The 12,360-nt window shown below is 49.6% G+C and overlaps 1 protein-coding gene across 1 annotated transcript in view; it reads left to right on the forward strand.

Annotated features, from left to right (window-relative positions):
* Nucleotides 1-2,477: 2,477 nt before the first annotated feature.
* Nucleotides 2,478-12,360, forward strand: part of LOC104545972 (leucine-rich repeat-containing G-protein coupled receptor 6-like) — a gene marked incomplete at both ends in the record, with an annotated part of 91,701 nt that continues 81,818 nt past the window's right edge. Inside the window, one exon of the mRNA XM_010191243.1 lies at nucleotides 2,478-2,549. Within this exon, the coding sequence (XP_010189545.1) occupies nucleotides 2,478-2,549 (72 nt within the window). The remainder of the gene's footprint in view (nucleotides 2,550-12,360) is intronic.

A 12,360-nucleotide genomic window follows, 5' to 3' on the forward strand; every position in this document is an offset into this window, starting at 1 on the left:
GGAAAAAAAGGTGTTTTAATGGGTGCTAAGTAGCAACTCCCCTTAGGGATTTAAAAATAAAAATAGAAGCAGCACAAAATAATATTTTAACCCTTCTATTGTATCACAGGATCACCTATAATATAAAATGCTGCATTGCACACAGAACAATGCAAACAACAACTTTATTTGAATTCTGAAAATAGAATTTTGAATTCTTGTAGGTCTTTTGGGGACTTTTCCACCACTTCTTTGGAGAAGAGAAAGTTACAAATGAGAAAACCAAACTTTGCCAGGAGTAGGGCTCATAAAACTGCACAGTTGATAGAATCGCAGCATGGTTTGGGTTGGAAGGGACCTTAAAGCTCATCCAGTCCAACCCCTGCCATGGGTGTGGAGTTTTGGGCACATCTCATAGGAGCTGCAAAAGCAGCTTTAGACCCTCGCTCGGTGTGACCTGCCTTCACCAAAGCCAGAGCTGGTCAGAGAGTGGGGATTTTGTGGAAAATGGTACAAAATGAAGCCTATATCCCCAAACTTTTTAAGCCTCTTTACTAGCAGAACTCTGGAATTTTCTCTCTGAAGAATATGAAGGAATTATTTGAGTAATTTTTTTCAATAAACCAGTTTTCCACAGAAGTGATTTCCTACCCAGAGCCCAAAGGCAGCCCGTGATGCTGCAGAGCATTCGATGTGTGCCCTGCAGTCACGTCCTGGGTCTGGGGGGTCTCAGATAGGGCTGTACTGTGTGAGTTCCTCTTGTATGGCCAGGTTTTGCTGAGGGACTTCTCTCCATGTTTCAGTCCCAGCCTTTGGCACAAGCTTGCTTCCTTCATGCATTTGTCCAACACCAAGATAGAGCTCCACTGATATTGAGGGGTTATATCCTTCCTCAGGCTCATGATTTTGTAATATTTACTGGAGGGAAGAGTAAAGTAAAGAGTAAAATGCCTTTATTTTTATCTTGTGCCTCATTCTCACATTACAACAGAGACACCAACCTGTTTCTGCCATTTAGTCTAAGCAGTCCAAGGAGCCAAGCAGTGCTCTGTCTACACACAATGATCGAAAATTGCCTCTTCTGCCCCACATGAGCATACCCAGTGCTCAAATGGCACTTGACCAGGGTTGCTTTGCTCCCTAGCGAATATGACCCATTCATTCCTATTGGTTTTAAACACACCAGCTTTTAATAAGATAAAAGACCTTATCTCTCTCTACATCTCTCTGAAAAGAGGTTGTAGAGAGGTGGGTGTTGGTCTCTTTTCCCAAGTAACCAGTGACAGGACAAGGGGTAATGGCCTCAAGTTGTGGCAGGGGATGTTTAGGTTGGATCTGAGGAAAAGATTCTTCACTGAAAGAGTGGTCAAGCACTGGAAGGGGCTGCCCAGGGCAGTGGTGGGGTCCCCATCCCTGGAGGTGTTCAAGAAGCCGTGGATGTGGCACTTGGGGACATGGTTTAGTGGCCATGGTAGGATTGGGTTGATGGTTGGACTTGATAATCTTAGAGGTCTCTTTCAACCTTAAGGATTCTGTGTTTCTGTGATTCAGCCTCATCTTTCCTCATAGTTTTAAAATCAATGCTTGTTTGGAGTCATCCACACACAGCTTGCTCTAGACTGGGGCTGTCGTCACATGCAGCTGCTCACAAGGGCAGGGTTGAAGCTATGGAGTACCTCCTGCAGACCCTCGGAGCCCAGAAGCATCCCTGTTTGTTCCAGCTCCCAGCTGGTCCAATGCACCATTTGCTGCAGACTTTGCTGCTCTCATATCCTAAGGTGATGACAGCTCTGCAGTGGGTAGCTCACAGTGACTCTGTAATGTCCTAAGGGCTTAAGACTCAGCAGACCCCCTGGACCCTTGGGTTGTGGCACAGCCTCCTCTGCAAGGGTCTGTCAGACCCTCAGATAGGAGGGGGGCCTTTAGCTGGATTTACAAAGACTGAGACAAGCACAATCAGACAGATTCCTCCCACCCCATAAACTCAGACTTTGTCAACCATGGAGCCAACCTCCAGCCCTCATTCCTGGCATTGTTCTCTAGATTTTCCAGTTTGGACCAGGCTTACCCAGTAGGACGTACCCCTTCTTCCCAGAGCCTTGCTCTCTCCTCCAAGGCAGCTCTCTGTCCATACACTGGAAAACCTCCTTGTGGTGGCTGGCAAGGACACACTGTCCTACTCCAGCATCACCGGGCTTCCTGTTTAGTGTCCAAAAATTGTGAGGCACTAACACTGCTTGTGCTGCTAGGAAATGTCCTAACTTGCTCCATACCCTGGAGAACCTCAGGCAGACCACCCTGAAGTGTCTCTCTCTGGTCAGTCCTCTCCATCCCTTTGCAGGCAGAGCCTGGGCTGTGATAAGATGCTAATGCTGGATTTGCAAGGGCTTCTCGTTTTCCCTCTTAACAGAGAGGGAACTCAGAGCCTGGCATTGGGGTTTATTCCACACACACCACAGTGTGACTGATCAGAGATTCCTGTCTTTCTTCCCCACCAGAGACCTAAGCATGAACAACATCAGCCGGCTGCAGCCCAGTGCTCTCCATCACCTGCGCTTCCTGGAGGAGCTGTAAGTATGGAGCGGCCACCCCAGCATGGGCAGGGTGGCGGGGGGACACTGCAGAGGGTGCCTGTGGCTCTGGGGGCAGCCCCCAGTGCTGATACAGGCTGAGATGGAAGGAGGCTGCACCTGGGAGAGGGTTTATTTGCTACTCTAGCTTAGGGGTTTGACTGAGGTCATTACCTTCAGGCTGAGATGGCACACGTGCCAAAAGCCAAAATAAAAGAGGACACAAACCATTATGCAAGAATCAGCACTGTAATCCAGAGCAGAGCCAGCAAACAGGGAGCTTCGTTCCCCTTCTGCATACAGTCCCCACACAGTCCAGAGACACCTTGGCTCCCGGGCTCTTTGCAGTTTGGATGGCAATGAGCCTGGGCAACTGGAGTCCAAAAAACTTGCTCCAGTGGCTGGGGTGTCCCGTCATGCACCGTGTGTGCTGCAGTCGGAGCAGGCACGCTCAGACACAGCAGCCATCGCTGTCCCTGCGGATCAGCATGGGGCTGTGTCAGGGAAAGGGCAGCTCCACTTCTGAAATTAGCCACCAGCATTAGAAACCACTGGAATACCTTCAGAGCCCCAAAAATGGGAGCCCCAGGGGGAAAAGATTGAGATTGGCCATTTCTGCATGGGTAAATTGCACCTGTATGGTCTTATTCCACTTGAATACCTCCAGGTGTTATTCCCGTGCTATTGCTCCTTTCAACACACTACCTCCTGTTGGAAAATGCAGTTTCTTCAAAACACTATAATTACATTGCATGAAATACTAATATTAATGCTGCATTTCATGTCTATGTTGTAAACTTACTGGATATATAACACTACAGCTTATTCTGTCTAAATGAAACACTTTGACTTTACTGGATCACTTCTTGCAGCCACTGCCGCTCAGGACATTGCCATTTCAAAAATGGTAGTTTCCAGAATGTCAGAATTTCCTGCAGAGAAGGGTTTTTCACTACCCTGAAAGGAGGCATTTTCATCTCCCAGATGTGCTGTCCCACATGTTCTGCAGTGGAGTGGCCCTGAGTCATCAGCATCCATTAGCACAGCGCAGAGCCAGTGACAAGCATGGGTTGTGTTGCTGACGGACCTGAGCACCACACGGCCCTGTGCAGTGCTCGGGCACCTCTGTCACAAGCAGAAAGTCCCCGCTGTACACTTAGAGATGAGTCTGCACAGGAGCATTCAGACTTGTGTAGACACATACATGCAAAGACAAACTTTCTTCTCTGAACATTCAGTCCTGACTAAAGAGATCAGACCAGACATTGAAGTTCATTATTCCCATAACAGGTCAAATCTCATTATTATCATATTATAGGTTTATAACTTCAAATGATCTTGCAACTCCTCTTCATCTGTCTGTAGTTTCTATTTGTTAGACTTGTAAGGACCCCAGCTGCCCAAATTCCCCTTCCCATGCAGCATTTACAGCGTGAGCAGGAGGCATTTTTTACCCTTCCTCACCTCTGGAGCTCACGCTGCCCACAGAAGGTCGGATGTGGAGACCTCGCACCCATCTTGCAGCCTTTTCTTTCCATTTTGTCAACATCTTTGTGGAAGTGTGGGCACCCAAAGTGTGTATTACTGGGGGCAGTGCAGTGTTTCACACACAGACACCATTCTCTGTTGTATACAATTAGCAGTTGTCTTGCTGCAAGCAACCAGGTCCTGATTACATCAGGTACAAATAGAACAGTCTCAACCAGCAATGAATAAATATTCACAGGCTCTAGAAGACCCAGCTTCCCACAGTCAAAATTAACTAGGAATGAAATGAAGAGGAAAAATTTAAACTTGAAAATCTGAAAAATAATTGGAAGTTGTTAGAGAACGTTTTGCTAGAGGTTCAAAATGCACCAAGTCCTCATTCAGAAAGCAAAGGTATTTTGACTAGGGAAAAACATCACATTTAGGAGAAGAGTTGGAAATGGCAGCATTATATATCTATGCATACCTAGGTTCATGCTGGAATTTGATAGCAATAATACAGTGATCCTATTTATGTCAATCAAGAAATTGATATGAAATCAAGCAAGAAAGGGTTTTTATATCTTATCGGAATCTGAAGCAATTCTTTCAACAACAGCATTTAGACAGGGATGGTGTGTGTATGTACATTAGTCACAAGGCTGTCACCAACCTGTAATACCAATTGCCTGGCATTTCCCCTGCTCTTTTCCCTTATATCTTTACCAAACTTTCACCCCAAAACATCACATCAAGACCATCCCATTCGGGATGGGATCATCCTCTGTGCTGGGAATCAATCAAACAGATCCTGCCTGTTTACACACCCTCGACAGAAGTTTGTTCAGGTTTCACAGCTCAAACCTCTGCAGATTTCATCTACTCTGAACACATTCCCTTGGGTCAACCCAAAAGAATTCCTTGATCTGAAACAAAAGAAGTTTGTTCCATTGTCAGGTTACTTCTTAACCTTTAATCTTTCACTTTGGGTCAAACCTGAAAAGCAAACGGTATATTTAAATGGCTTTATTGCAAAGATGACTTACATAGGATGATTGAACATTCTGAAAAAAAATTACAGGTTCCTTAGCCAAAATATTGTCCAAATTCAGCTCAGGCTTTTAAATCTCCTTTTCAAGTCCCCTGAAACTCTTATACATTAGAGACATTTTTACCTTGTTCTAATGCTGAGAAATACCCAATAAACTCCTGACACTCCTGGCCTTCTAACACACGAGGATGTCCTGTAACCCTCACCCCAGCAGGTCCGTGCTCCTCTGCCTCCCCACAAGCTCCCCACAGTTCCCCTCTCCTGCTCTGCCACTGCCCATCTTCTCATTAGAGATGGTCCCATATCCCAGAGTCACAGCAGCTTGGAGGAGAGCTGGTGTTTCACACCTTTTACCATTCCTCATTCTGTGCCTCTGTTTTAGCACCATCTCGGGCTCCCTGAGGTGGAGCATCATGATAGTCAGAGATCAGCGGGACTCAAGGCTCAGCTTACGCATGGAGCTGGGGTTCAACCAAGGAGCAGGAATACTGGGAAGAGGAAAGAAAAGGGGTAGATGAAGCACTCCCATGGAAACTGAGGACACATGTACCATGTTGCACACAGAATCACAGAATATTAGGAGTTGGAAGGGACCTCGAAAGCTCCCCCAGTGCAACCCCTGCCAGAGCAGGATCACCAGAGCAGTCACACAGGAACATGGCCAGGGGTTTGGGTGTCTCCAGAGAAGGAGACTCCACAACCTCTCTGGGCAGCCTGGGCCATGCTCTGTAACCCTCACAGTAAAGAAGTTTTTCCTTATGTTCAGGTTGAACCTCCTGTGCTCCAGCTTGGGACCATTGCCCCTTGTCCTTTTGTTGGCTATCACTGAGCAGAGCCTGGCTCCTTCCTCCTGACACTCACCCTTTACAAATTTATAAACATGAATGAGGGCACCCCTCAGTCTCCTCTGCTCCAAGCTCAAGAGCCCCAGCTCCCTCAGCCGCTCCTCATCAGGGAGATGCTCCACTCCCTCAAGCTGCCCTGGAGCACAGCGAATCCAGGCTGCTGGATCCACCTGAGCCCCAGGTACCTCAGTCCTCTGCAGGCACCCACACCAGGTCAGGAACACAAGAAGCAGGCTGGCACTTGAGGGTCTCGAGGACAGCAATCACAGCCAGGTTGTGACCCACGGGACATTTCTGTGTTGGTTCAGCTCCCCTCCAGAGACCAAACGACCATGTCACGCATGGGATCGGAGGCAACACATGAGGGCACAGGACTGCTCCAGCTCAAACTGCTCACTCACTGTGTGGTCCTGGTAAAACGGTTTTCCCTGCCAGTGCCTCTATTTACCCATCCATGCAGTGAGGAGAAGGGGCCTCTCAGGTGTGCCGGGACCTGTTAGTCATTAGTTTGTACTGTGAGCTGCTCAGGAAGGTGTTGTGGGTGCAATTAACCCTGATGCTCAGAGACTGCCAAGAGACCAGATTCTCCAGTCTCTGCCAGCTTTGAAGAGGCAGTGCCACCAAGGACTCCTCTCCTGATCACTCTGTGCTCTCTTCTGACCCCACAGCCCCCAGCTCCAGCAGGGGTAGTGCAGGGACAGCAGCAGGCATGGTCCCGTCCTTCCCCCCAGTGATCCACTGAAAGCCTCCCGTGATAGAGGCGTTCAGACCTGGGCCTCACACAGGCAGGGAGCAGCCCAGAATTTTGTGTGTCTCCTCTTTGCTTCTTTCTTTTTTTTTCCTCTTCTTTTCTTTATTTCTCTCTTTTTGGCAGCAGGAAGATTGTTTAAAGTTGCTAATAAATTCCAGTTAATGAAGCCTGAAAAGCCAGAGCTAGGAGCCAAGAGAAACAAGAGCAATCAGTACAGAAGGAATAGAAAGAGGATCTTGAAAGCCAGCCTGGGAATAATAACATGTTGAAATGTGTTCGCCGGCAAGGGCTTTGTTACCGCACTTTGAATCCAAACATGAGTGCTCGGTGCCAAGAAGGGAAACTGCAGCCAAAGGCAGGTGTTCATTGCCATTCACCTCTTGCTTCAGGGCACAGCGGCAAGATCAGACCCCTTCCCAGCCACTGGCTCTTTCACCTGCCTCTTCTCGGCCCCAGGGCAGAGGCACTCTCGTCACAGGGAGTGCCATGCCTCTGCGGCTGTGTGGGCACGGCCGGCTCAGGACCTGCAACGCAGCCTCCCTGTGCGGACTGGTCCCTTCCCCAGGCAGCTCCTGCAACTCGAGGGACTGGAGGGCAAGAAACAGCATAAAAGCAGAACAAAATCAAGTACGAGGATGCTGGGAATCTGAACACAGCAGCCCTCTCCTCCCCCCCTGCACCAGGGAAGAAACCTCCTTCCCACTCCCGTTCCCTTGTGGGTACAAGGACTAGTGGAGCCACTGTGGGTATGGAGCACCAGCACTGCTGCAGTGTGGGAGCACCCACCAACACCCATGCCAGCTCCCAGACATCTGAGACATCCAAGACATCCGCCTTCTGGGGTCTTGTCCACACAGGGTCTCACTCTAAGGGGCTGTCATTCCTGGAAGAGATAGTGCTGCAATAATGCTGACTTTGGGGCATGACTCCTGCAGTGACAGCTCTGCTGTGTGCAGGGGTGCTTCCTGGGCAATGCTCAAGTGTGCTGGCACCATGGTGAAAAGCCTTTCCTGGAGCAGTGCAGCAACAGGTCTGGAGTAGGGTGCTCCTAGGGGAGCAGCTTTGCTGGGTTTCCATGACAGAGCAGGCTCCAGAGGTCGCTGGCAAAGAGACAGACGCCTGTAGGGCCATGACCTTGCTTTGCCATGTTGAGATCTGGAGGCAGCATCACTGCTCCCTTGGTAGCACCTTGCCTGACACAGATCTCCATTCCCAGATGACTGTAGGTGAGGAGCTGCAGCTCCTCTGGATGCCTGGGCACCATGGTTCCCCCAGGTCACTGCCTGGCTCCTGTGTCTGAGAAGGGGCGAGGATGCTGCAATGGAGCACACCGCTGTGGCTCTTTGCAACTTGTTAGCAACAAGGGAGCTCGACCTGCTTCATCCAGGACTTTCTGTCATCCTGGTTGACACTGCCCTTGGCAGAGGACACCAGTTGTCTCAATTTAGTGAGTGGGCAAGAGCAGAGAGAGGGTTAAAGGATAATTCTTCTGATGAAGCCTTCCAAAGGTGCAATCTGGCAAAGACAGATGTTGGCCAAGGTACAGGACAGGGTTGGAGAGCTTCTAGGGCATTCTCTATCTTGCACGTTGCAAAATGAAGCCAGTTACTGAAGGAGCCCAAGTCAAATTCAAAATGTCCTGAAAATTTAGATATTTCAATTCTTTTTCTACTCCAGTTAGGCTGGGCATAGTGTTCAGCATTTGAAAAAAACTTGCAAGCGAGGATAGCTGGCCCCGATTCTCCTGAAAAATGTCTTCCAAATGACTAACTCTATTTTGGAGTAACCCAAGTGGGGCACCCAGAGTAGAGTCAAAAGTCAAAACAGCTCTGAAGACTTGAAGGGAACAAATCTCCCCTGAAAACCTTAACAGGTTATAATATAAGGGGATGGACTGAAGTTGTTCAATGTCCTGTATTGCGTTGTTCGTTAAGGAGTTATGTCTTATTAAATCTTACTTGGTAAATGAATCCAAACTAGCTTGCATATGAACATTCGTGTGGGTTGAAAACTGGCTTGAGGACCATAAACAAAAGAAGCAAATGCCATCAATCTATCGAGTTGGAACAGGCATTTGGTGGGGGCATGGGGAGGAGAGCTAGAAACAGGCCTGCATAGTCTCCTCCTCGGGAATGGAACAAGGCAGTAAAGACCATGTTAGAGACACCTCCAGGTGATGCCAGACTAGGACCAGCTGCAGATTCCTGTGTGGGAAGGGAGAGTCCAAGCCTGGCTCTTTGCTCCAATGCACCATGTTTTCACTTGCATGACTAAATTGGCTTCATTCCTGTTTTGCACCAGCACGAGAACAAACTCGAGCACAACACGGAGCCCCTGGCCCCCCGTGCGCCCAGGGGATGGCACGGTCGTGGTACGATGACACTGTTTAGCTAGGGGCGTGGAGAGTTTGTCTGGGCACAGATTCTGCCTTGACAGCGTTCGTGCTTGAGAAATGAACCAGAGCAGGAGATCAAAGCGGGAGGCTGACGTGCTCAGTAAAGACCTGGCAAGGGGAAATTGCCACCGGGTTATGGACACACACGTTTGTCCTGTCCTGCCAATGGGCGATGTTCCTGCCTCCTAATGTGAATGATAAGGGCATCATCGTGTTGCCTGAGCACATGACATGAGCGATCATGCCCAACAAACAGCCTTTGGGCGTGCCATGGAAGCTGTAGCATGACCAAGAAGCCCAGGATACAGGAGGGGGTGGGAGCCTGTGGTAACTGAACTGAGCAGCCATGAGGTGATAAACCATGAGTTTGTTCCAACTTGGAGTGTATTGGGAATGCAGATCAAAGCCTGGAGGAATGTTCCCAGAAATCACAGGAGTGGGGAAGGGGCGGGGAAGAAGAATCTAAAATCCACCAAACACACGAGCTTTCCAAAGCAAGTCAGCCACCTCCAGCTCCCACCTTCCCTTCCACCTGCCCCTTCTCTCCCTCTTCCACCGGTCACTGTAAATCCAGAGATTTCCCTTTCTTCCAACACTACCTCTCTGTGTAAGGACATACACCTGAATCAAGTCTGCCTGTCCTAAAAAGAAACCTGACTACTCCTGGAGTACAGCTCATGTGTTGTGGACCGGACACTCATCCTCCTCTCCCCACCATGTGCTTAGTGCACAAGGGGATGCTGCCTCTCAGTCCTTCTTAGTGGGGTTATTTGCTTCAGTCTTCTCCACTGAAGGAGCAAACGAAGAGCTGCCTCAGGGGGAAGTCACACTGGCAGCATCGCTTCAAATGTTATTGTTCACTCTTAAACAGAAAGGAAGTGACCGTTTCCATGAATTTCCCATGGGAACTGGCTTCTGGAGGTATGTTCACTGGGTGCTTGTCTGCCAGGTTCAGAGATTTCTGGAGAGTTTGAGTGAGAGGAGCAGAGGGAACCAAGCACCAGAGAGGTTGCCAAGGGACCATGGACAGAGGAAGGGTCAACACAGAGGGCATCTTTTGTGTCTTGGGTCTCTTACATGAACAAGCCCAGGACCTAATGACATGGAAGTAGGCATCTCTTCCCAGTGGCCACTCCTTCTGCTGGACAGGACACCCCAAAAGACTCACCTGTTCCTGACCTGCTCTTGGAGAGCTGGAATAGCCGTGCTGGGACACCTGCCTACCACTCACAGCATCGTGTAGGCCCTGTCCTGGGGTACAGCAAACCTCCAAAGGCCTCACCTGCAGACCCTGTACACGGCTGGGCCATGCACTCCTCTAGGAAAGCGAAACCTCATCCTGTGCTCATGAACACAGACATCCCCCACCTCCCAGTCTCTGCATGTGTACAAATAAGCAGAACCCATCTTGGACCCCAACCGCACTGGCAATTGCCCTGGGAGGTGGACTGAGTGAAGGGGCTGTGGCTGGTACCTGTGGCTTGGCATGAAAGTCCATACTTCGTGGAGAGAAGCTGGGCTGCCCCGGCAGCAAGGAGGAGGTGAAGGTGGAATGAGAAGAGCCCAAGGCCAGGAGTGACCCGAGGACACAGTGGAGTCCCAGTGTGGCAGGGCCAGGGACAGAAGCACCAGCACCAGGGGGCACGGCTGCCTGTCCTGGGCTGGGGGATGCTTTGTGCCTCTAAATTCACTCAGAGATGGTGCCCAGTGAAACCAGGGCATCTCCCTCAAAGCTGTTTTTCCCCTGATGTTCTGTTTTGCCCATGGTGCTGAGATGCCAGGAGCTGGCTCAGCACACATTCCATCACACATAGGGCTCCCTGCCACCTTCTCCTGGGGCCAGAAGCCCCAGCCTGGGCTCTATCCAAGCCCCACACTCCTCTCCTGCTGATCCTGGAGGTCTCAGATCCATTTAGGGACCTGGCCAACCCTCAAACGCACCCAGGAAAGTGAACATCAAGGTGCAGAGCTGTCAGGAAATGAGTCGAAATGCACATTTAACCATGAATACTTGTATGCTGCTGCTGGTGAAGGCATAGGGGCAGACAGGAGCTCCAGGGAGGTGAGGACAGACAGCCCCTGCAGAGCAAGACATCTTGGTAGGACCATGGTGGGAGCAGGCTGAGGATGCCGTGCAGGAACACCTCTCCTCCAGGCACGCACTGAGTCCTGGACAACACTCCCTCCCATGTGGAAATCAGCAATCAAAAGGAGCAATTACCTCAAATCACAGCCCCCAAGTGACAAATAGCCCAGCCTGCCAGACGGCTTGCATACTGCAGAGAGGCAGGTTACAACCTGCTCACACACATTAAAGAGGCGACCCTGTGCTGTTTATGCTGTCGGAGGCCTAATTATGGGAGCAATTTTCTACAGATTCCCGAAGGGAGAGACAGCAGGGGAGAGAGCTCAGGCACCCGCACGTGCCTGCTCCACCACCAGCAAGTGTGGGTCCCCAAAACAGCCCAGATCCTTTCCATGACCTTTGCAGAGTCCTCACTGCAACACGCGCTGCTTCCAGCCTGGATTACACTGCTCGTCCTCAACACCTGTGTCCTTCACAGCCAAAATGTACCAAAAAAAATGAGTTTTGTCAATGTGGAATAAATACAACAAGCGTCTGTGCCTGACCTCTTGGGCCTGGTTTGGACTTTTAGGAAGAATGAAGATGAACCCAGACACAAATTATATTCACTGTCTCCTTTGGGAGATGCAATGTTCCACTCCAAGACAAGCAGACAAGAAGTTCCTTAGCCTGTGACTATGGAGAAGTCCAGCCTTGATCTCTATTTGACCACCTGGAGATCAGAAAGTAAAGCACAAATGCAGTAGTAATTTGGGATCTTAATCAGGTTGTTGAACCTGTCTTCTTTATTTCTGGCTGATGGGCACTGAGGCTTGCTCCAGATCTGTCCTCATGAGAGAAACAGGAGGAGAAGGAGATTCTCCTTAGGTCAAGCCTAGTCTCAAGAGTCTTGGACCTTACTCTTGGCTCCACCACAGGTCTCTCAGGACCACTGTCCTCGTCAGTGAAAGTGGTGGTGAAGTGATGCAGTTTCCAAGGTCAGTGAAAAATCCAAATACCTGTTAATGTCCCAGCCTTGCTAAAATTTGAGTGCTCTGGTCAGGTGATGCTGCACAATAGTGAATCCCACAGGTTTCCTTGAATAAATCCTTCCAGCAAGTTCTGAACATTGTCCCCTGGTCCTTGTGTTGTGTTTCCCAATGGCCACACTCTCCTTTGTGATGCTGCTCTTCACTTTTATCTTCCTTTCCCATCCCTTCACATTCACCTCTTTCCC

Source organism: Mesitornis unicolor, unplaced genomic scaffold (genome assembly GCF_000695765.1).
Source record: "Mesitornis unicolor isolate BGI_N332 unplaced genomic scaffold, ASM69576v1 scaffold2769, whole genome shotgun sequence".
NCBI classification, from domain to species: domain Eukaryota; kingdom Metazoa; phylum Chordata; class Aves; order Mesitornithiformes; family Mesitornithidae; genus Mesitornis; species Mesitornis unicolor.